The sequence below is a fragment of the Urocampus carinirostris genome, chromosome 3, assembly GCF_059441175.1.
Source record: "Urocampus carinirostris isolate Australia breed hairy pipefish chromosome 3, RoL_Ucar_1.0, whole genome shotgun sequence".
NCBI classification, from domain to species: domain Eukaryota; kingdom Metazoa; phylum Chordata; class Actinopteri; order Syngnathiformes; family Syngnathidae; genus Urocampus; species Urocampus carinirostris.
The window spans coordinates 47050391-47075947 of NC_142351.1; the positions used below are offsets into that span (position 1 = coordinate 47050391).

The 25557-nt window shown below is 39.8% G+C and overlaps 1 protein-coding gene across 3 annotated transcripts in view; it reads left to right on the forward strand.

The window, feature by feature from the left end:
• The first annotated feature begins 1219 nt into the window (after window positions 1-1219).
• Window positions 1220-25557, forward strand: part of kazna (kazrin, periplakin interacting protein a) — a 230353-nt gene continuing 206015 nt past the window's right edge. Inside the window, exons 1-3 of one of the 3 annotated variants that reach the window (XM_088332102.1) lie at window positions 1220-1259; window positions 2566-2958; window positions 3026-3103. In XM_088332102.1, coding sequence (XP_088188228.1) covers window positions 2712-2958; window positions 3026-3103 — 325 coding nt within the window. In that variant the 5' untranslated portion in view covers window positions 1220-1259; window positions 2566-2711. The remainder of the gene's footprint in view (window positions 1260-2565; window positions 2959-3025; window positions 3104-25557) is intronic. The other 2 variants (XM_088332101.1, XM_088332103.1) reach the window with 2 other exon arrangements.

A 25557-nucleotide genomic window follows, 5' to 3' on the forward strand; every position in this document is an offset into this window, starting at 1 on the left:
CACTGTTTTCCCCTTTTTTCCCCCTTATCACTACATTTCCTGGGACCCATTATTATGGGCAGAAAGGGAAATAAACCCAACAAAATCACAATAAAATGTGATTGGAGTGTAATTAGGGAGTGTATGTTTTTTATAATTCACAATTTTTCTTGAGTTTTTAACAGTTTTTGATGCAAAAAAAAAATACCCTTCCCAAACCAGGCCCCCTTTTCAGCCTGGGAATTTTCTTCCCAGAGCCAGCCCACTTAGTTGTGGAGGAAAAATTCGAATGAACGGAACAGCAGCGAGTTTTTTTGATGCATTTTTATTGGGAAGGATTTCAGGTATATTTTACATTGATAAGTCATTAGAAAACATTTTGATGTTGATGACGTCTTAAGATATGAGAATTTCCTTCTCAGTGTTCATCAACATGAAGGCCTCCAAAGGTTCCTGAGACAGTGAGCTTTTTAGCCCAGTTTTCACACATTACAAATAGTGACTAGAAAATGAATGCACAAGTAAGGTTGGATAGTGCAAGTAACAGATACATGTTAAAATATTTTTCTCGCTTAGCCAGCCCAAACTCCACCTTTATATGAGCCAGCCCTCCGGAAATCTTCCTTTCGTTCTGATTAGTCACATAGCCCCAAACAAACTAAAAGACTGACAGGCAAAAGAACAGTTCATCGTGTGGCAGAAAGAAGAAGAGAAAATACCCAAAGAAAACAGTACACTTAACAAGGAATGTGATGCTTTGCACTATGATTTGTTCAGATTGTGGTAATGGATATGTCAATAATCCAGTCTTTAAAATTTTGAAAGAATATGAGTCCAAGTGTGGAACTACAGTTCTGTCTCCAAGAAGACACAGTCAAAGTTATACATGAGTGCCACGAGGCTGTGCTTGCCCAAGACACACCATAGGACATGGTGCTTCTACAACCCTAGAGGTTAAGAGATCCAACCAACCGACGCACCAACTCAGCATATATTCAATGAACATTTCCTTAAACGGGTGCTATTTTAGAACATTCCCACAAATCATCTTTCAGCACTCTGAAAAGTTTTGATGGTGTGAAATAATGTCTATTTATTATTTTATATTGGATACATTCAATTCTGGCTTCTCTTACATAGTAGGAGAGAATCCCCTCCCATGTTGTTTTTAATCAAAGTGGCAATATAGGTCTTTTTCCAAAGCCCATTTGAAGTTGTCACACGCATTCTTATTTTTCCAGGGACTCATTTCATTCGATCTGGATGCTTTGCGGTATACTGTAAGTAAATTGAAATAAAGTTTGATTGTTTTCAATTGTGCTCAATTTCTATGTTGACCGGGGAAGGGCTTTTCTTCAGACAATGTCTTATTTGCAAATATTTTCCAAAATAACTTCTACATTTTAGGTAAAATTTTGGGGGTTATGCCATATTGGTGCATATTTTAGAATGAACTGGAAGATTATGCAGGTTTTAATGTCAAAAGGCTGGCATTTATGAAATTATCTTTGTTTTCATTCTACATAATCTGTCCTCATAGTTCACGGTTCACAGATCCCTTAACTGCACGGGTCTTTGAGATAACAATGAGGACGCAACTCTGGACAGCCTTCTCCACTGTTGACGTTCCCTGGACTCTTCTTGGGTTGTGGCAAAGTTGGCACCAGTCCATTCCTGAATGTTGTTTGCCCAGTTATTTTTCGGTCTTCCTTTCTTCCTACCCCCTTGGACTGTGCCCTGGAGAATTATCTTGGTCAGTCGTGTTTATCTTGTGACGTGACCATAGAAGTTTCAGTCTGCGCACAGTTGACAATAGTTCTTCGTAGGGTCCAATGTGTCCTCTGATGGTGTTGCACACTATGTCGTTTGTCACATGGGCTAAGTAGCTGAAGCCTAGAAGTTTCCTGCAGCATCACATGTCTGTCTTGCTATGAGTAGATAGGTGCTGTGTTGTGTTTGCAAGGTATATTATCGCTCAATAAGGGCTTTTGTCATCATTAAACCATTCACTACCAATAACGGCTGTCGAGGTCAGAGAGGATCTTGACTTCACTGCTATTCACACTTCTAGACGCCAAACCTCCTATTTTAGCCAGGAGTTAACTGGGCTTGCGGTGATAGTAGGTTGTAATGTATCTTTTTCTTCATGGTATTAAAGATATGAAAGTACTTCATTTTCTGGCAATGACAGCAATAGACGTCAAAGATTAAGTGAAACTATGTGCCATTAACGACTTAAGACGTCAAACCACTATTTAAGCCAGGTTTCAACCAAACCAACAGTGAATAAATACATTTATGTGTACCTTTATCGTCATGTGGTCAAAGCTGTTAAAAAATACTGAACTCAGTGATTGGCAATGTCAGCTATAGACAGCATAGCTCAGTTTAATTTCAGTTCCATTGAGTTTTAGATGTCAAGCTCCCATTTGAGCAAAGGGTTAACTGGCTGCCAGTGAATGAGTTATTAAGGGGAGCAATTGGCTGAAGTTGACACATAAGGTCTTAATTCTTACTTATACCAGCTCACTGCGCTGTCGTTGTGAATCCGTAAACAAACTGAGCTTCTAAATATGACTTTTACAGGATTTAAAATTCATCAAGCATCTGTGCAGAGACCTTCAAACTGATTCTTGACTCTCCAACCTTGAGCGGATGCCACCAAGTCACAGAGAGTACAGGCATCAGTTATATATGACGCTAAAGCTGGCAAGGCAGTCATCTTTCCGCTTATGATCGTCAGGGGGAAAACGCGTCGACCCTGCTGCAGTCTTCGTCTCCCCGCACCATCTCTCTCGCTCTCTTGCAAACCTCTCTCACACAAACGCACTACTAACGAGCCTGCCGAGCGCTGCCCGCTAGCACTGATCTCTCGTCAAGGAAGCTGCAGTTCAACATTGGGGGCGGGCAGGCACAAGGCGGTTCTGCATCGGACGGGTGCCAATAAAAGGAGAGACTTCGAGACAAATTTATCAGTCGGTGAGAGGAGGGGATTTTCCTTTCCTACTTTCTTTTTTAGAGCATCATTTTTCCTTCCCGCATCCAGCCATGGAGGAGATGCTCACCTGCAGACGAAGCCCCTTCTCCCAAGTATTCGGGCGCCAGGGTCAGCTCATGCAAGCCAGTGAGTGTTGACAAAACCATCAACTTGTTTGCATGAACTTGCATTTGCAATATTGTGTAGAGTTGAGTGTGCAATGTGAAGTAAATGAAGCTGTTATGCATAGCCTGCAACTTTTATCAAACCTGTTCATTTTTGATACATTCATGGTCAAACATTGCAGCAAGTGTTCATATCAGTGTATCGAAGCCGGACACAAAATGTGCTGGTGTTTATTCACTGAAACCATTCCATCTTTCTCAGGGGAATAGATTGAAAATGTGCAGGTGAATTTGCATTCAAATGGGACATGCGGGTCCAATAATAAGATAACTGGCCGCAGAGATGGAAAGGAACTCATCAACCAAGTTGAAATTACATTCAATATCTGTGGCTATAAAGGGAGATGTGGCGGCAATAATGCAACATAAAGTAGGGTATTGATGCCATGATATTTGGCTTTTGCAGCAACTTCGAGCACACTAATTGATTGTATTACCATTGTCTCCGCCCGCCAAAACAACAGAAAAAGGTAATATTCAATAATGATATTGTAATGTATTAGTTCATCTCTAAAGAGTGGGATCACGCTGTACTCATAAAACAACAGTGATCAGATGATGAAAGTGCTGTCAATGATTCGGAGCAGGAGGCTTCTCCTGTTACTGGTAACCATCGAAGCTAGTACTATCGGTTCAGCTTTCGTACAGGTTCTTGAAATCTGGGAAAATGTTCAAATTTTAATGTTGTGTTTTCAGATTAGAAAAATGGTTACAATTTGGGTGAAATTCTTGTAATTATTTTCCGTGTTTCTCATCAGTGTGATTCAATAGACCACGCATTAAACAAAGAACATTGCAGTATTTTGTATGGCATGGTGTCAAGCGTCTTCGCCCCAACAGGTGCACTAGGAGAGGTGCATCAGTGTGAAGTAGCCAAGCTTCGTGCGGAATTCATGTTGGTTTATACCAGCCAATAGACAGAAAAATATCTCAAATAAGCAAAAAGTATGTGCAAGCAGAACGATACGGACTTAAATCTAATGATCAAAGTCAACAAGAACAATAAAAAACATTATTTTGACCAATGCTGCTAACAGATTGTGCGAGCAACTTTTTGGCACTTTAGTGTGTGCGCTTTTGTCTCATATACAACGCAGGTTCATATCTGTCGAGTAACAAGTAAAAGACCTTTTCTTGCAAGCAAGTTTCATGGATGAAAACAGTGGCTCAGATGACCAGTTCATATTTACTGCAGCTTAGTTTACACAATCGTTGAAAACTTGAGAAGAAATGAAATTCTTTGGCTTGCAACCGCCTTGAATACATCATTGGTGTTTGTGGGATCAATCATAATAATGATACAGAGAATTAAACCATAATTATTTTTATTGTTAACAATACAATAATGTACTATATCTTTTTTGAAAGGTACTTGAGAAATTGAAAAATTGGCTTTAAAAGTCCTTGAATTTGGCCCTGACAAGGTGTTCGTACCCTGTCTGTTTCATGTGGGGGAGCAAACCTCTACCCCCATCCACGAGAGGGATAGGCGTCACCTGGCTGTAATTGCCCAAGACACACCACAGGAAGTGGTGCCCGCATGACCCTGGCTGTCAAGGGATTTGCGAGCAGAGATTAGCCTAGTTTTACATAAATAGTCATATTGTGTTGAATGATTTCTGGTTCATGAAGTATTGATTTAAAACAGTATAGCGGGGTATCCAGGGTTCAAAAGGTTAATCGGTTGCCTATAAAGTCAAGTCACATTTGTTTGTATTGAACTTATTCAACGAAAGGCTCCTCATTCCTGGTAGTTACAAATTACAATTTCACTCCTACTTGATGGCAACAAAGGACTATAAACAAAACCTGCAGGAGAAAAAAATAAGAAACCTTGAGAAGGGATTGCCCATGATCTTAATCCCCCTTCCTGGATAAGTGGGCTACAATGGATGTTGCGTGGGATTTATACCCAACATTAGATTTGAATAAGGAATTAGTGAAACCAACATTTTTAAATTGCCAATCTACGTGGACAGTTCGTTATCAATTGTTTAATGGAAAGAATAACTCATTTATTGGAATTACATAGTTAGATTTAAGTCATTCAAGTGTCAACGTTGTCCTGCATTTTTGGAGTATGTCTGTGGGTCTAATTTAAATATGACTTCACCTGTGCAGTATGGCAGTGAATGTATTCAGAGGAACTGAAGAATCATTGCCACCCCCCACCCCCTTCCAATTGACAGAAATATAAGAGCCTAAAAAAATGGTGTCAGCGTAAAAGGAACAAGGCTGCCACTAAACCCACCAAGTGCGGGTGCACGTGAATTCCAGGCTTCGGTTATGACTCGTATCCGAGGGAAAAAAGACCGCATGCTTCATCCTGCAGAAAACCTTCTCAGTGCATAATAAAGGTGTAACTTCCTGTGAAACAGAAATAACACCCTCAGAGCGATAAAGTGCATGAACTTTGAAATGCGGGTTTATGGAAGATTGCCACGTGCATGCGAATGTTTATCTTTTCATCGATAAATAATTCCTATCTTCATGCTGCAGCGTCGGGTATGAAAACATATTACTATTTAAATAAATAGACTCTTTGCATATGCATATAGTTGTGCAATCAGTCTAAATGAACCCAGTCCAATGACTTCTCATCAAGAATAGGTGACTAAATAGGTTTTGATCTATATTTGATTTTTTTTTAAATGGGGCTGCTTGATTCTGGTAAAAAAACGTAATTGGGATTTTTCAGACTAGTATTGCGATTTTGATGCTATTTTTTAATTTAAAAGAAAATTGCATTTTCTGTGCTAGTTTTATTTTTAATGAGTACTTCAGCCTTGGATGCATGATCAAACAGGACTAACACTCTTCCATGAGTGGGGTTGAAAATTAGTGGGGAAACTAATCCTGCTTAAGCAACCAAAAGTTAATATGGTGGTATGTTTGCACCCATTAAATATGTGTCTGTATGATGTCACCGGTCACTGGTCTTTGGAGTCTCTAAATGGCCACTTTTGAAAATACCTAGACATACTCTTGGAAAACTGCGCAGAATACTAGTGTTTAGTTTTTCAGATTGTGATCAACTTTGACCTGGGACCAGATAAGGCTTCACGCTATTGACCCAGCGATTTTCCAGCCAAGATGTCCATGCTCTTGTCGTATGCAGGAATGTGATTGCAAAAACAAACAAACATTCAGGCAAGAATAAAACCCTTCTATTTCCGTGTAATCCAACTTAGATTAATCAATGTTATAGCACTATCAGTGATTATTTCAATTGAGGACAAAACTTCAGAGTGTTACCCATTCAAAAGAAACCAAAACGTCCAGAAACAACTGCACTCAATTTACTTTGGATACGTCTTGGACAGGATTTTAGGTGAATTTTACAGTATTTCCGAGGGGTTACACTCAAGTAAACAGCGCCCTCTTCTGGAGAACTTTAGAGTTGCTGTTTGTGAATCCTTCAAAAAACAGTGTCTTGCGATTACACAATCGCAGTACATTACATCGCAATATCTATTAGATTTCGGTTAATCTAGCAGCCCAACTTTAAAACATGTGATTGGACTATGAATTTAATGGGGCGGCAGTGGCTCAGGAGGTAGAGCGCTCGTTTTGGGATCAAGAGAACGCAGTTCGAATCCCGGCTCTTCCATGTTACAGTGTCGAAGTGTCCTTGGGTAAGGACATATGGCACTATATGTTGTCTATACTGTATTAAGTCTATATATGTATGTAACACACATATGTGGCACTATATGTGGCAGTGGCATGCCATGAATTCTACCCTTGGGTCTTCACTCCAGTCCAAATTAGCGATGAGTCATTCGCAAATACATTTTTTTCAGGGATAATAAGTTGTTGACTTTAAATTTATTGAATTTGAAATGCCAATTTAATGTGTAAATCAAAAAACAAAACTCAAAGAACCAACTGTGCTCCTTAACTTATGCCCGCACCCCATTAAATGCCGAAGACATGACAGATGCCCTGTCATAACACTGTGCTAAAACTTCACTCAGAAATTCATTTTCCACCAAAGATCCTATCATAAGAACTGCGATGTCATCGGCTTGCTTCTCACTGGTATCATTTTTAAATGTGATGGAGGGCTCCCTGACTGACACCTGTGTCCTTCACGCACAGTGTGAATGCACTCCGTCGTGTCATCCACCATAACGAAGACGCACAGTGCTTTAGCCTCATCCCACTAAAACTTTATTAGTGGACAGGTGGTAACGTAAATTTGTGTCCTTCTAAGCAATGAGGGAAAGAAGCTCCACATACAGTAGTTTTCCTGAAAGTAGCGGACAAGACATTTTCCCTGTTGTGATTTCTCAGCAATGTCCAGCGCTTCTTTCTTGAATCTAAACAAATTTAAGTTGAAATACAACATTTATAGAAATGAGAAGAATTGGATAGATCACCATTATCTCTTTTCCTGAGATATTGTTGGCTCTGATCAGCAGATTATACAGTATATATATATATATATATATATATATATATATATATATATATATATATATATATATATATATATATATATATATATATATATATATATATATATATATATATAATCATACTTAGGCAGCACGGTGCCGCAGTGGTTAGCGCGTGTGCGGCACAGTCCTGAGGTCGTGGGAACCTCCTGCGTGGGTTCAAATCCAGCTACCGGCCTTACTGTGCGGAGTTTGTATGTTCTCCCCGTGCTTGCGTGGGTTTCCTCCCACATTCCAAAGACATGCATTTCAGGTGAATTGGCCGGATCAAATTGTCCCTAGGTGTGACTGAGCGAGTGAGTTGTCTGTCCCCGTGTGCCCTGCAATTGGCTGGCAACCAGTTCAGGGTGTCCCCTGCCCACTGCCCGGAGATGGCTGGGATGGGCTCCAGCCCCCCCGCGACCCTAATAAGGATAAGCGGTACAGCTGATGAGATGAGAGATGAGATAATCATACTTTTTATGAGAAGATTCCAAGTAAAAAAAGCTGAATTAAATCAAGTCATGTTTATTTGTATAGCCCTTAATCATAAAGTGTCTCAAAGGGCTGTACAGACCACAGATTGTTGCAAACCACAGACTATTATGACACCATCCCCTGAGCTAAAACCTACATGAGAGGAAATTACACACAGATATTGTCAACATGAAATATCGGTTATTCATATGCTATTGAATACAGTAGAAGTGTGTTTTAAGGTGAGATTTAAACATTTCCACTGAGGTTGCAGATCGAATCTCAAGGGGAAGAGCATTCCACAGCACCGGGGTCCGAATGGAGAACGCTTTCGAACCTGCAGATCTCTTCTTGGCCCTTGGGATCACTAGTAGACCAGCATTTTCAGAGCGAAGGCTCCGGACCGGAATATAGGGGGAAATTAAATCTGAAAGATATGAGGGAGCAAGTCCATGCATGATTTTGTATACTACCAACAGACCCTTAAAATCACATCTTAAGCTAACAAGAAGCCAATGCAGGTTAGCTAAAATCAGGGTAATGTGATCAAACTTTCTTGTCTTAGTTAAAGGCCTTGCTGCAGCATTCTGTACCAGTTGAAGGCTCTTGATTTTGGACTTTGGGAAACTGGAGAGTAGTGCATTACTGTAATCGAGACGGGAGGTAACAAACATGTGAATTATAATCTCCGCATCCGACAGAGACAGCGTAGGACGAGTTTCATCATTGTTACAAAGATGGATAAATCTGATCTAGTAATATTCTTAACGTGTGTTTGAAAGGACAGTTTCGGGTCAAATATGACATCTAAATTTTTGACTGAGTCACTCTGGTTGATGTTACATTTGTCAATGTTCACAGCAGTTTTAACTGACGGTGCAGAAAGTTTCTTATATTTACAGCTAAACACGAATGAACCAAACAGACCAACTGACTTTTTAATACTTTCAAACTAAACAGGATCTCAAAACAAGATTAATGACATTACACATTCTGCTTTTACTTGTATATTGGTCTCAGCACAAGATCAGAACAACTTTTTGGCTCTACGTAAGAGTTGAAGTCGAGGTCAGATCATATGTTTTTGCAGTGTACAGCCATGCAGCAAAACAAACTTAAGTACACGTAACTTTTCAAGCTTCTTCCTCTTGCGGTACCTAATCTTCTATGCTACATGTAAAAAAGCATCTCTCGTCCCCAGTTTGTCTGCATCTGACTCTGAAGCACTAGATAAAATAAAAGTCTCCTGTGTCTCTGACACTGGATTATTTGATGCTCTTTTTTTCAGAGCACCACACACATAAACAAATTATTGGAGTGTGAATAATATAGTAAAAACCCGTTCCTAAAACCATCAGGACAAGTAGAACGTTTTATTAACGGAGAGGAAATGGCTTCAAAAGAAGTGGTTGACCTACAACGCCAAACTTTTTTCACGTGATTAGCAGCAACAGACCAATGAAGTTAATCTGCACGGCAGGAGGGCCCATCAGGCAAGAAGCTAAGATAAATCTATGCATGGGAATGTGAAAGTCAGAGAGGAATTCTTCTCTTCAAAGAAAGACTAAGCCACACCTGCACTGCTCCTGTTTTAAAAATTCATATCAGGTCCAACGCGTCAGCCCTTTACGACTCTATTTCCCTAATGTAGTATTCGCAGGATGATTTTAAGAGAAAAATGTAATTGAACTTGACTCCCTTTTTTCTTTTTTATTGTCAGCTTTAAACGTCTCTTGATGCTTTTGTGGCACTGGGTAATTATGGGTAAGTGTTATAAGATGCACTGCTCCTAACAACAGTTTTTGTTTCTACACCTCTCTGGCACTTTACATTTGTGTGGGTTGATATTTACACTGTCTTAAAAGGATCCACTTTGTTGCACAGGTTAATGTTTTGTTTTTTTGATTTATAGGGTTACTCTAATATTACATCTAGATGTTGCTGTATTGGGTAGCTCAACCAAAAACAAGTGCTACAAAGCACAAGGAAGAATACAAACTAGCAAGCCTAAATGTGAACATTTCCACGCCGTTTTTTGCCCTGCCTCTCACAAGGTTTTAGTTTTTTGGAGAATTACCATGGCAGTTCCCTCTAGTTTAGGTATGTCCAACTCAGTTTGGCTAGGGGACCGGTTAGAGAATTTATGTTCTTATGTGGGCCGGATCAGAAAAAAATGGCAACTCTAAGTATTAAGTTTGTTTTAGCCAGCATTTGTAGCCTACACTACAAAATTATAATCATGGATGATAACAGATCTTTCTTAAGTGCAACACATGCATTCAGGGAAAAAATATTTTCATGTGTGGCATTCAATGCTTTTAAGAAATGTTTGTTTCAACAGTTGTATAAATGCTGTCTAACAAATGAACCAACTCACCACACACATTTACAAACTCAAATCCCTACCTCTGCGACCTCCTTCACATTGCTACACCATCCAGCACCCTCAGATCTGCCCCCTACCTTCATCTCACTATACCCGCTGCCTGTCTCAGCTCCATAAGGAGCAGAGCTCTCAGCCGCTCTGCCCTCAGCTCTGGAACTAATTGCCACGTGACCTCCAGAATTCCGCCACCCTGTCCACCTTAGAATCTAGACTCAAAATCAACCTCTTTAGACTTTTCTATTCATAATTATCTTCCTTTTTAACTTTACTTTGTTTTTACTTGGTATTTATTACTTGCCTGTTTTATTCTTGTTTGTTGTTCGATACTCTATGTACAGCGACCTTGTGTCCTCAAAGGCACTACCTTGTGTCCTCAAAGGCACTACCAAGTAAAATGTAGGACGATCGTAAAGCAGGGCAAGCCAAACATCATTGATTTAACACTTGTAAAGACAGGTATGGTGAATCTGATAATTAGCCCAAATTCCTCTTTTAAATGACACAATCAGCAAAAGAATAGAGGACATAAGTAAAGACATCTTGGATGAAATAGTCAAACATCTAAAAACGTATTGAATTTGATTTCTTAAAAAAACATTTTATTTTACACAAAAGTAAGGTTTGGTGAATGAGTAAATTAAACTGGTGGAGTTTGGTAGCTCCAACAGGGTTAGTAACCATTGTCCTATTTGGCATTTTGTTATATTGTAGTTAAGCTATACAATTAAAAAATCTTTTTGTAGTATGAGGAATTTAAACACATAAACATCAGTGTTTTAACCACACCAGACCTCAACTTTTTAAAGGACAATATGTTTTATTTAGCACCTCCTCTACCCAAATTATGACCTGGAGAGGGATGGGCTCTACCAGGCTGTATATATACATATATATATATACATATATATACATACTACGTGTATTGTCTCTCTAGCCTAACTCATGTCCTCAGAACTGTGCCGTTGACGCTATAACCACTCAATTAGCTCAACTGTTAATAGAAAACCGCATTATAGTAAGGGATCACTGCAATATATTATATATATATATATATATATATATATATATATATATATATATATATATATATATATATATATATATATATATATATATATATATATATATAGGGCAGCACGGCAGGGCAGTGGTTAGGTTCTGAGGTCATGAGATCAAACCTCCTGTGTGGAGTTTCCTCCCACATTTCCTCCCACATTCCAAAAACATGCATATCAGGTCAATTGGCCGGTCCAAATTGTCCCTAGGTCTGAAGGAGTGAGTGTGTTGTATGTCTTTGTGTGCCCTGCGACTGGCTGGCAACCAGTTCAGGGTGTCCCCTGCCCACTGCCCGAAGACAGCTGGGATGGGCTCCAGCACCCCTGCGACCCTACTGAGGATAAGCGGTGCAGATAATGGATGGATGGATGCATATATTATATATATATATATATATATATATATATATATATATATATATATATATATATATACACACACACAGTATTCCCTCTCATGAGGATGGTGACATACCTGAAACAGACAGACCTTGAAATGTCAAAAGTCAGAAGAAAAGTTTCTGTGTGTTCTTGCATCTGTTTCAAAACTGGGAAGGCAAGCTGTCACGCTTTGCTGACAAATGGGAACGGTGTGCTCCGAGAGAGTTTCGATGCCACATCACTACGGAGCAGAAAACAGATCACAGTACCAGTGGGGAGTGAGAGAATTGTTACAGGATTATGCACCTGGCAGTTCCACGTGCCTCATATGTGTGGAGTCTCAAGTATATTTTCTGCCAAGGTCCCGGCAGAGCGCTGTTAATATTCTTCAGATATACGCAACACTCGGAGGATTTTTTCCCACAGTCAGGTCTTTGCGTAAGGGACTTGTGATGCAGTGATGGGTGACAGCCAGAGATAACAAAAATCCCACCATAATTACTGTTCGGATGATGCAAGCCAGCACTACTGCGGATTAGCCTTCCACTAGCTGTGCAACACGATGTTCGCTTGCCGCTATAAAAATAGGAAGTGTCTCTTATCCCCACACTTTATAGCTCCACACCTCCTCCCTACCGCCTTTTATCCCCCGCTTGCCTTCCTCATTCCGAATCGGAGGCCTGCAGCATGAGCTTCAAAGGGCATAGATAACTTGGAGGGGCTAGGACTCAAGTAAGACTGTAATTCATAAGAACACATGCAACGATAATATCGTTCTCATTCATCTAGAATGGCATTTGGGTTTAATGAACCCTCTTTTACCGGAAAATGAAGGTGTGTGTGTGTGAAACTTAAATCAAAAAGTAAAAAAGGGCGAATTAAAGACTACATTACTACAAATAGCAAGCATACTATTACAGCACATGTCTCAAACACATAGCCCGAGGGTCAAAAAATGGCCCACGGCATCAGTTTATGTGGCCCGTGAGAGCCTAAAATGTCTGAGCATCTTAAAAAAAAATAAGGCAAGAATTCTTGGACCAAAAACTACATTTCCCACAACTAAGATACCTGCAAAGTGGCTGAACGCCACAAAATGACAATGATTCAATTTCAATGCAAATGAATCGAATTGATCCCAAAAATGTTCCAGATTTTATTATTTTGTTATTTTCAGTTTACAATAAAAAAATAGTGTATACGTGTATTTTTTTTCGATGCTGATATAACCTGTGTAGTGATTTATTTTACACCAAACAGTAGTTAAGTTACTTATATAAGTTAAGTCAGGCCCTTTAAGAACAGCCATTACGCTGATGTGGCCTTCAGTGAAAATGAGTTTGACACCCCAGTCTTACAGTGTTTAAACCTTGAAACTTTGTTCACCCAATTTACCTTTCAAATTAAAAGTGCAGTCTATACATACACATAAATTGAGTTTTGTGTATTTTAGTAATATGGATTCAACATGGCGACGCATGGATGCTGCGGCTAGTTGCTCTCCAGCTAATCTTCTATTTATTGCCGTTCTCTTGTCTTTTTTGCTTTCATTTTTGGACACATGTGTGGCCAAAAATACTTACAGTAGGGACGAACTTATTCGGTTGGGTGGGCGTCTAAATTTCGACTTTTCGGGCACTTTTTATACCGCCTATGATATACCGAGCGAACTTCAAAGAAATCCGGCATCCTTGTGAACAACTATTCCTCATAATAAACGACGACAACGGCGCCGCAAAGACAGAAAACAGAAGCGTGGTAGATGTGTGAAGCGTGCGAAGTCTAAGGAGCAAGAAGGACGCGAGGATGTGACTAATTCCACCATTCATTCCTCGCCGGACAACCGACGCTTTACACTCAACGCTCACGAACGGCCCCAACGGCGGCATCTTTTGACGATCTCTACAAAGACTACAAAGACTTCAGCTAAGTCAAATGATTCAGCAAAGCTAAAATTTGGTCTTTTAAATATTAGATCGCTTGCTCCTAAAGCTTTACTTGTTGATAACATTATTTGTGATTATAAACTTAACTGTTTGGGTCTTTGTGAAACTTGGTTACGCCCGGATGAATATTTAGCGCTAAATTATGCTTCACCCCCTGACTACGCGAGTAGCCATGTAGCACGCACGTTGAAAAAGGGTGGCGGTGTCGCGCTCATTTCTAAATAATGCTCAAATTGAATCCTCGTACCTCTAATGATTACAAGACGTTTGAGGCTCTTGTGATGCGGTCCTCTCTATTGTCAATTTATGTAATAACTATCTATCGCGCACCTGGGCCATACACAACTTTCTTAGACGAATTTGCTGAACTTTTGTCTGAACTAGTAACCTATGCAGACAAAATTATAATTATGGGGGACTTTAACATTCATATGAACTCCCCACTCAGTTCACTTACTATTGCGTTTAGGTCTCTAATGGATGCATTTGGTTTTAATCAACTGGTTGATTTGCCAACCCATTAAGATGGAAACACGCTAGACTTGGTTCTGACTCGAGGAGTTTTAACCTCAAACATTATGGTGTTACCGTGTACTACCGTTATCTCGGATCATTATTTAGTTACAATTGAGGTGCTAGCTAAATGTAGTGTTAAAAAAGCTGAAGGATTTAGCGGACGCAATATAAGCAATGGCACAGTTTCTGAGCTCTTTGAACTCCTTCCTGGAGCAGTTGCGTCCTTTCCTTCATACAATGGCTCGATTGACTCATTCATGAATGACTTCAATACCACCCTGACTAGTGTCCTGGATTCAATAGCGCTCATAAAGCTAAATTCACGTCCTAAAAGACGCACGCCTTGGTTTACTGATGAAACTAGAACCCTTAAACAAGAATGCAGGAAATTGGAAAGAAAATGGCGCACTACCAAGCTTGAGGTTTTCCATCAAACCTGGTGTGACAGCTTGTTAAAGTATAAAGCGGCCCTTGCCTCTGCAAAATCGGCCTACCTTTCGAAGGTGATTGCGTCTCAAAAGAACAATCCCAAAGTCCTTTTTGACACTGTAGCATCGCTTACAAGGCAACAGACTATCGTAGATAGTTCGATGCACTCTACTCATGACTTAATGGTCTTCTTTACTAAGAAGATTCAATGCATACAGGAAGGAATTGCTAAAGACATTATTAATACCACACATATTAAAGGGCTGAAATCTACAGATGCACGACAGGGTGGCTGTCCAGGGAAATTGTCCAGTTTTAGTGAACTGTCACTTGATGATCTCAAACAGGTGGTGAATGCGGCCAAACCGACAACTTGCCAGTTCGACCCGCTCCCAGGTTCACTTATTAAAAGTCTTTTTGGCGTCCTTGGACCTTTAGTTCTAAATATTATAAACATATCACTCTCCTCAGGTGTAGTTCCAGCAGCTTTTAAGTCTGCCGTTATTAAACCCACACTGAAACGACCCAACCTTGATCCAGAAATCTTAAGTAATTATAGACCTGTGTCAAACCTACCTTTCCTTTCTAAAGTACTTGAAAAAGTAGTGGCACAGCAGCTGAATGATTTCATATCCGAGAATAACCTTTTTGAATCCATGCAATCAGGATTCGGGGCTAACCACTCTGCTGAGACAGCTCTGATCAAGGTAACAAATGATCTCCTACTGGCAATGGATTCTGGCTCTTCATCACTTTTGCTGCTGCTGGATCTTAGTGCTGCTTTTGAGACAGTGCACCACAATTTCCTACTAGAACGGTTGGAAAAATGGATTGGTCTCTCAGGAACCGTCCTCTCGTGGTTCAGATCCTACCTCTCAGATAGGACGCACTGTGTTAAATATGGTGAAATGACATCTGAGCCCTTTAATGTTACCTGTGGTGTTTCGCAGGGTTCAGTGCTTGGCCCCCTTCTTTTCAGCATTTACATGCTTCCATTAGGTGATATTATTCGCAAGTACGCAGACGACACTCAACTATATCTTCCGTTGGAGGAATCTCCCACACTAAACTGTGGAAATTTGGAGGCCTGCCTCATTGAGATAAAAGAGTGGATGTCACTCAATTTCTTGCGTCTTAACTCTGAAAAGACCGAAATGTTAGTCATTGGTCCATCTAAATGCCGTGACTTATTCTCAAAAACTGCTGTGAGCATTGACAAATGTCACATCACACAGATTGACTCAGTTAAAAATTTAGGTGTCATATTTGACCCTGATCTAGCCTTTGAAATGCATGTAAAGAAAATTACTAGAACCGCTTTCTTCCATCTTCGTAACATTGCTAAAATCCGTTCAAATACTGTCTCAGTCGGATGCGGAAATTATAATTCATGCGTTTGTTACCTCCCGTCTCTATTACTGTAATGCACTACTCTCTGGTCTCCCGAAGTCTAGAATCAAGTCTCTTCAGCTGGTACAAAATGCCGCAGCGAGGCTTTTAACTAGGACAAAAAAGTACGATCACATAACAACGATTTTGGCTAACCTGCATTGGCTCCCAGTTAGCCTTAGATGTGATTTCGAGGTTCTCTTAGTATTATACAAAATCATACATGGACTTGCTCCCTCTTATCTTTCAGATCTGATTTGCCCCTATGTCCCGGTCCGAAGCCTACGATCTGAGAGTGCCGGTCTTCTGGTGATCCCAAGAGCAAAGAAGTGTTCTGCTGGTTCGAGAGCGTTCTCCATCCGGGCACCGGTGCTGTGGAATGCTCTTCCCCCTGAGATCCGATCTGCAACCTCAGTGGAAATGTTTAAATCTAAGCTTAAAACTCACTTCTACTCCATAGCATATGAATAACCTACTCTTCTCGTCGGCTGAAAAATAGTCTGTGTAATATAGCGTAATAATCTGTGAAGCCCTCTGAGACTCTTCGTGATTTAGGGCTATACAAATAAAAATGACTTGACTTGACTTGACCTAATATGTTTAAAGAGGCACTATGTAATATTTGATCACTCGATGTGACTATATTGTGTGGGGTGCAACCGAAAAATAGTGCTACAAATCACCAGGATACTATAAAGACCCAAAGTAACCAAACTGCATCATTGTTTTTTTTTGCCTGGCCTTTATAAGATTTGGGTTTTTTGGGGGGTACCCTTTGCAGCCAAATGGTGGACAATTAAGTCACCCTACTCTAGGTAAGCCTAATTTTATTCAAAATAAATTCAAATTCATTAACCTATGAGATTTTCAAAATAATGTATGTCTTTATGATAGGGTATGTATTTTTGCTTATTATTACAATCAATATTGTTTGTTTGAATCGTGATATTTTTTAACCACTACAATGAACTTAATTATGAAGATCTACTGTCATCAATTAATGAAAAAAGCATTTTAAATATTCCTAGATCAAAACATTTTGCGTTTGTTTTACATTGTATGAGGCTCACCTATAAAGAGCAGTTATCTTGCTCCTATGGGTATCACAAAAACGTTGTGATAGGCGGTCTTTTTTTGTACTCATTTTCGGTTGCACTACACAATACAGCGAAATGTATTGGTCAAACATTACAGTTTCCCTTTATTTTATTCCAGAAAAAAATAGTACTTTTGTCATCATTAAGCATGAACATGGGATGGAAAACAGCCTACTTCTGCAAATATGAGCAACTTTTCCATTACCTTATCAGGGCAGTGGAAGCTCAAATATGCTTGCAGTCCAGAAGCTAAAATTGACCGGATGTTTCACATGGTCAACATTTCCCCTAATTGATTGTTTGCCACACATTTTAAATAGAATTATGTGACTCTTTATTTCTGATAATCTGTAGAATGATATTAAACCTCCAAAACAAAACATACCAAAGCCAAAATGATTAACTAAGTCTATCAAATTACATTACCCGTTCAGTTTTTATAAAAAAAAAAAAAAAAGAAATCCTCAAATTGCCAGGTTAGGTGCAATGTGACGCCAAACATAAATGTCATGTGCACCTACCTGCAAAAATATCCTTACACAGACGCTCCCGTACTTGTAAAACGGTAGATACGAACATCTTTTTCGGGATGTCGAAAAACATACGGACATTGCTGTTAGTTAGATTTTGTATTGTATGCACCTTTTTCTGAGTACAGAACATGACTGTGGTGCTTCTTTCCGCCGCTACCGGCGAGTGGTGCCGTTGTGAGAGGTCAATCTGCATCCACCCCGAAGAAGAAATCCGGCTTCTACTTCCTCGTTCGTGTGTAAACATACCACGTGTATTGTCTCTCTAGCGCGCTAAGAACTTTGACGTTTTCATTGTTTAATATCTCGTGCATCCATTCAATATGGTTGGTGTAAAGTGTAAGAAAGAGGGGAGCTGTTTATTTTGAAATGAAAGTGGAATAAGAAAGCTTGATGCGGTTGAGAATATGTACCTAACCCTTTTTTTCGGCCACTTTTTACCACGGAGGGGGACCTCTTGAAGCACATCTTCCAAAAGTAATTTAAACTCAACTTTATTGATCTTTATAGAGCATATTATTTTATGAAATGTTCAACAAAACAATACAGGTTACTTATACAAGCTTTAAACATACTTATATAAACCTTAAACACACAAAATATTGCACCAAAGCAACCGCACTCTTATGAACCGTTGGCGTTCTGCAGCCAATGTAACGCAACGCTTTAGACCGTCAGTAACGGTAATGGCAGAAAATATAATTAGGTTACCCCTATTACTTAAAAAAATAATTCTGTTATATCCAACACTGAAAGTGAGTGAAAGTCTTTCTATCAATCTACACTGGTCATGTCCCTCGAGAGGAGTGACCGACAGCAAGACAAACACATACAAAAACAAAGAAAATAAAAAAGGGAAAAAGTAACAAAAAAACACACATTTGGACCATGACCAAACCCAAATGCCCAAACACCCAAACAAGTTAAGCACCTCGGCACCCAAGTTGGTCATGCTTTCGTCCCTCCAGATGAACCAGCACACAAGAAAACGGCCATGTCACTTGGGTCAGGTGACACAACACACTCTTCTGTTCAACAGCAGGGCCTGACAGCTTTCACTGGTTTACCCCCGCCGCATCATACAGGTGCCCTCCCCATCCCTTAGAACACGTCTAAACATCCCACTATCCTTTTACAACACCTCTCCACTCATTCCTATCACCAACAAGAGCTCTAGCTTCCACTAGATTTAGACCTCTTTCCTGCAGTGCACTCATAACACCATCCATCCACGTCAATCCTGGCCTTCCTCTTGGTCTCCTTCCATTTACCTCTGCTAGAGTTGCTAGAGTAATTCAATTAAATTCATACACAAATGACATTATTCATGTCCGGGGTCACTTATGTTCACCAGCCAAGTAATAAGTCTCTTGCTTTGTACAGCTTCTGAATACTGAACTCAAACACATCTGAGTTTTTATTTCATATATTTCCTTATTTTTCCCTTTGACAAGATAACTGTGTTTACATCCTCATGCAGTCTTCAGAGGGAATAAATAACCGGCATTCATTGGAGAACGTGAATCTCCTTTTGCTTATCACCAAGCTGCAAGGTTGCTGTTTTTCACTGCAGCTTCTCAGTGTTTTGTTGTTGTTATTGTAGCTCAAGTCAGATAGCATTATCGTGACAACATTGCAGCATCAGTTCAGTATGCAGTTTTCTTAGAATGAAAACTTTTCTTGTGTTGTCAAATTCCTACTTTGTGGAGGAAAAAATTCATTTAAGTAGATTTTCAAGGAAAAGGATGGAGGGTGTCGCACAAGTTCAATCACTGAACGCTCAATGACCTTTTAGATAATTTTTCGCTCTCTTGGGCTGGCCCATTCTACTCGGATGGAATTCGATATGAATGGAGCTGAACATCAAATGAAACACGCAGCGTATGTCTAAACCTGTAAGCTTGTTCCGTCAAGAATGGAGGCACATCCTTCTTCTGCACCACAGAACAGCTCGCAGGGTCTTATGAAGTGTGTCTTCTGCAAAAATAGAAAGTCACCTTCACAAAGTCACACATGGAAGGAATTTTTGAACTGTGCAAATAAAAATGTTTTTTGGATTTAGTTTCATGGTGACTTCCAGGATTTAGTATGTACCCTTTCCTGCAATTATTTTTGATATCTTTTTTCACGCCACTTCAGTTTTAATGAGTAATATTTGACCCCTAGATGGCATTGTGTTGTCTGGTATGTGCGAAGGGCCAGTAACACATGGCAGAGCATGACTGCAGAATGCCAGTCAACCATGGCGCCAACTGAAGTGGGATATCCACGGTTTTAAAAGAAGTACAAATTTCTGGACCTATGATTTTTTTTAATTAACATCGGTATGATAGTCAGCACGGTGAAACGGTGGTTAGTGCATGTGCGGCACAGTTCTGAGGTCATGGATTCAAATCCAGCTACCAACCTTCTTGTGCGGAGTTTGCAGGTTCTCCCCGTGCTTGCGTGGGTTTCCCCTGGGCACTCCGGTTTCCTCCCACATTCCCAAAAAAAAGCATATCAGTTTAATTGGCCGGTCCAAATTGTCCCTAGGTGTGAATGAGCGAGCGAATTGTCTGTCCCTGTGTGCCCTGCGACTGGCTGGCAACTAGTTCAGGGTGTCCCCTGCCCACTGCCCGAAGATGGCTGGGATGGGCTCCAGCACCCCCGCGACCCTACTGAGGATAAGGGGTACAGACAATGGATGGATGGTATGATAGTTCATGTACTTTGCTTGGGATTCAAATCAATGTTCTTTTACAGGATTACATTTTTTTGTCAGACTACAAAGTACTAAATTACACTGTTCCATTAAGGTTTGATTGTGAAAAAGCTGTTCCTACCAGGCTAGTTTTTGCCAAAAAACGTGAAAGAGTGAAGCTAGTGTTTGTTGTAGTCCACAAGTTCCAGACTTCAGGCAGTGATTGCCTCACAATTATTTGTTTTTTCCTTAGATTGCGCCTGAATGTCCAATTACTTTTAAGCTCATAAAATGTGTTGTTTAGAAAAAAATCCTTTATTTTCAGTCAAATGTTGTTGTTCAACCACTTGAATTAAACATCACCATCTGCACTCTATTTAAAGTCAACGTGGTTGCATGTAGAGGTTACCTTTTAAAATCGGTTTGTCCAAATATTTTCGGGCCCTAACTGTGGTTATTTTAAGGAAGGAATTACACACTGTGTCTATCCATATTTGTTGGAAAACATTAAGAATGCCCAGTTTTTGTTGGTAATGAAACCATATATTTCTCCATTATCAAACATTTTCGAAAAAGCGCCAGGCAGCTAAAGAGCCTCATGTGGCTCCAGAGCGCGTTTAGCGATGATGGCTTTCAGAGAAACTCAACAATGACAAAGATTTGCATGTACGCAATGTAGGCTCGTGCAACTTAGACCGCAACAATATTGATAAACTGGCAGACATCTACAGAAAAGGCACAGTGACATTTTTGAACAATCAGAATGCAGAACAAAATGCACGATGAAAATCTGTCAAGTGTCGAAATGCAAAGAGTAAACAACGATACCACTAAAGATTTCCTGTATACATTCCTTAAGTCACTATCACAGCTCTAATTTCATAATGTAACAATCCGCTGAGTTATTTCATACGAAAAATACTTCCGAAGGGACTCACATGGCCTTGGGGACAGCAAAGCTTGTCGTTTGGTACAAAATGATTACCAAACGAAAAAAAAATTCAAGCAGAACATGACAATCAGTGTGAACATGATGATTTAAGCTGTATTGTTTGGGCAACTGATTTCCCTCCTGGCTCCTTTGCGAGGCATCTGTAATCCTTACTAATCACTGCAAGTCTATTGTGAGTGTTTCCTAGCACATTGCCATTCAAAATCGCAATTCCTTTTTATTCTATATACATTTATCGCTGGTGGCAGGTGGACGATGTGTCAACGGGGGGCGCACAATCCCTCCACCAAGCACATCAATCCCCGTCTCTAATCCTCACTTTTTCGTGTCGAAATCCTTACTTGAGGCGGGTTTGCATCTAGACAATCCATCTGCGCTGAGCACGGCAACCAAAGACCGTTGATCGGTGATACAGACTAAGCTAAATCCCAAATATATACTGGATTTTAAAACTGCATTTCTGTGAAATAAAATGTGCCACCCCCTCAAGTGACTAAGTGTACAAACATTAATGATAACTTAAATCGAGGTAAGGTCTTACAACACATTTGTCAATCCTCATAATTAGAAATGTACATGTTTTGAACTTATTTTGAGCCTTCCTGACCACAACTGACCTCAGTTATTCATTCTGCTAGAATTTCCTTCAGTGTCTCAAACAAATTTGTTGGAAATAAAAAACTCTTTGGCAAAAAATGCAGCAGTTCTTTATGTAATAAGAAACATGTGTATTGATGAAAGTCTGGCTTTTTGCCACATTCCGAAACGGTTAACAAGTCAGAGTCATAAAATGCAAGATTTTTCAAAGATATCATCATGAAATGTTTGCTAGCTATGTCGATAGTGATCTAGAGGACAATCACAAGTTCTTGTCAATATTGGGAAAGTGTATTGACTACTCTGTATTTGTATGTATTTGACAGGCTGCCATCTAGCGTTTAAATGCAACATGTCAACAAGAATATCAACGTTGTTGAGTTCTAAGTGCAGTGACAAATTAGAGACCCCCAAATTTTCCAAATAAAATGTTTCAATGTTTGTTTCAGTTATATGTTTTAAAAATATTGACTTTTTACTTATAATGAAATGAAAGTTCAAATGAAATGTAATATATACATTTGCATATGATTGAATGAAATGAAATGATCTGCATTTATATAGCACTTTTCAAGTCAATGACTTCCCAAAGCGCTTTACAGTGTGCTTCACATTTCCCAATAGCGGCCTTGTATTGCAGCCATGTAAGACGCTAACCTGCTTATTGGGGGTATTAGGGGTTCAGTGTCTTACCCAAGGACACTTCGACATGTAACACGGACAAGCCGGGATTCAAATTGGGATCCCTTGATCCCAAGACGAGCGCTCTACCTCCTGAGCTACTGCCGCCACAACAATGCATGACAAAGTTTATCAATATCCCATAAGAATAAAACTGAATTTTGTGCTAGAATTTTTCATTATTTGAGTGCAATAGAGTCCAGACGCTGCCCAACCTACAAACAAGAAGGGTTCCGGACGATCGTTCGTAAATTGAATTTGTTCGTAAGTTGCTTCAGTGCTATATTTTGTATGTTTAAAGTTTCTATAAGTATGTTTTAAGCTTGGATAAGTAACCTGTATTGTTTTGTACTAGAAAATAGATAGATAGATAGATAGATAGATAGATAGATAGATAGATAGATACTTTGTTCATCCCCGAAGGGAAATTCACATTTCCAGCAGCATCCCTGAGCTGAGAACAATCGAGAACAATCGAAAATAACACGGGAGCTGCTGGAGTGGCTGCCATTCGTGACGGCGCCGGAAGAAAAGATTCAATTTGAATCATTTACAAACAAACAAACAATTGAATCATGTACAAACAAACAAACAAAATATTCATGTTTCAATAAGTGGAGTGTTAATAAAATATTTCTGATACTGATATAACCAGATAAAACTAATTTTAAGTTACCTGTCCAAATGAATGTTGTGCCATCTCACCATTATGCATCACCTCCAGAGGCAACAACAACACAACTAATCCGATTGACAGCAGGGACACTCACCAATTGTGGCCCGGATGAGAGGTGAGGAGTCGCCAATGTTGTTGACGCATTCCTGCTTGATGAAGTCGGCAACAGTTGGCGGAAAGTTCTGGTAATGGGCTTTGACGTTGTTTTTCAGTATCAGACCGCTGAGTGAGCGAGTCGGTTCATCTTCAGTTTTAAACATTTAATAAAATAATATGCTCTATAAAGACAAACAAAATGAGTTTTAACTTAATTATTTACTTGCGCTTCAAGAGGTCCTCCTCCGTGGTGAAACGTGGTCGAAAAAAAGCGTTTCAACCATTTTCTAAACCGCGTCAAGCGTTTTTATTACACTTTTGTTTTAAGAGAAACGGCTTGCCTCTTCCTTACACTTTACACTTTACACCAACCGTATTGAATGGGTGCACAAGATATCAAACAATAAAAAGGTCAAAATTCTTAGCGTGCTCGCGATACAGTACACATTGTTATGATTATACATGAACCAGGAAGTACAAGCCGGATTTCTTCTTCGGTATGGATGCTGGGTGACCTCTCACAGCGCCACACGCCGGTAGCGTTTTTTTTTGTCCTTTACCTTTTTTGTCACGAACCAGGGCAGGAAACAGGAATGGAGAACCCAATAGCGTAACATACTCACAGTTTATTAGGGAGAGGAGGAATGCGCGGGACCTCACCCTCAGTCCGGTGCAACTGCTGCAGGGCGGAGGGAGTTTCTAGCTCTCCCCAATCCGCATTTGTGTGAGCGTTTTCTGGGTTCATATTGGTGGTCAGAGCGTTGTCACGGACCAAGACAGGAAACAGGAATGGAGAACCAAATCGCGCAACATACTCACAGTTTATTAGGGAGAGGAGAAATGCGCACACATTCAAGCCGGGATCGATCGTCGCGGAAGTGAATTGAAATTCGAACAAAAGAGTTGTCAAAATCAAACAGATCAGGCCAAAAAAAAAACAGAATCAAACACAGGCAGATTCACACAACTAGGCGTTTCACACAGTTTAACAGGAGTCTTGTGGGAGTTAAACAGGAGTTTTGTGGACGCTCTGACAACCAGGCAACTCGCGAGACCGCGTTTAAGTAGTCCGGCAGCAATCTGTCAATGTGTTTCAGCTGGTGTCAGTGGGCGGGGCCAATTTGGGCACCGTGGCAACCGTGACATTTATATTTTTGTTTTTTACTTATTGTTACTCTTTTATTATCTTCTGTGAATCACTTTGGTACACTAGAAAGACTGTTGTAAGGGGCTGTATAAATAAAGTACATTTACATTTTACATTTACCACTGTATTACAAATGTTTATTTTGATTAAACATATTTAATTTATTTAAGATTATATTGACATCTTATTACCCAAATGATTAGTTTTTTTAATTCTAGATTGCCATTACATCTTCATTTCTTCTATTTATTTTTGGTGCTGTAGAGAGTCGATTCTTTTTTAGGCAGATGATGGTTTGTTGGTGTGAGCACCTCTGCTCTAAAGCAAGCAAATTTCTTTAAAAAACATCAGTGGCTAAAACTTGTCAGGAACTTAAAAAGATGGTTTAATTATAAAAGTACACATTTAGTGGAATCCAGCAATTTTAGCAAAAATTGTACCTAAAAATGATTGCCTTCATTCTTTCATTTACTGTGAGAGGCAGGCCAATATTCTGTTTCTAATTGGATTATTGCCTGCATGTAAAAATACCAATGACAGATTCGTTCTCATTTTCAGTAGTAATGCGGCATGGTGGATGAGTGGTTAGAACCAACTCCAGGGTTCGATTACAGCTACTGCAGCCTCCCTGTGTGGAGCTTGCATGTTCTCCCAGTTCCTGCGTGGCTTTCTTCCCACATTCTGAAAACATGCATGTCAGGTTGCTTGACCAGCCCAGATTGTCCCTAGTTTTGAATGAGCGAGGCAGTAGTCAGCCCCTGTGTACCGTGTGACTGGCTGGCAACCAGTTCAGGGTATCCCCTGTCCACTGCCTAAAGATAGCTGAGATGGGCTCCTAAGCAGCGCAGAAAAAAATCTGGAGTTTTTTTTATATTACTAGATAAATAAGGGGACAGTGTGTATTATTTTTCACCTCCTAAAGGTGAAAATTCATTCATCCAT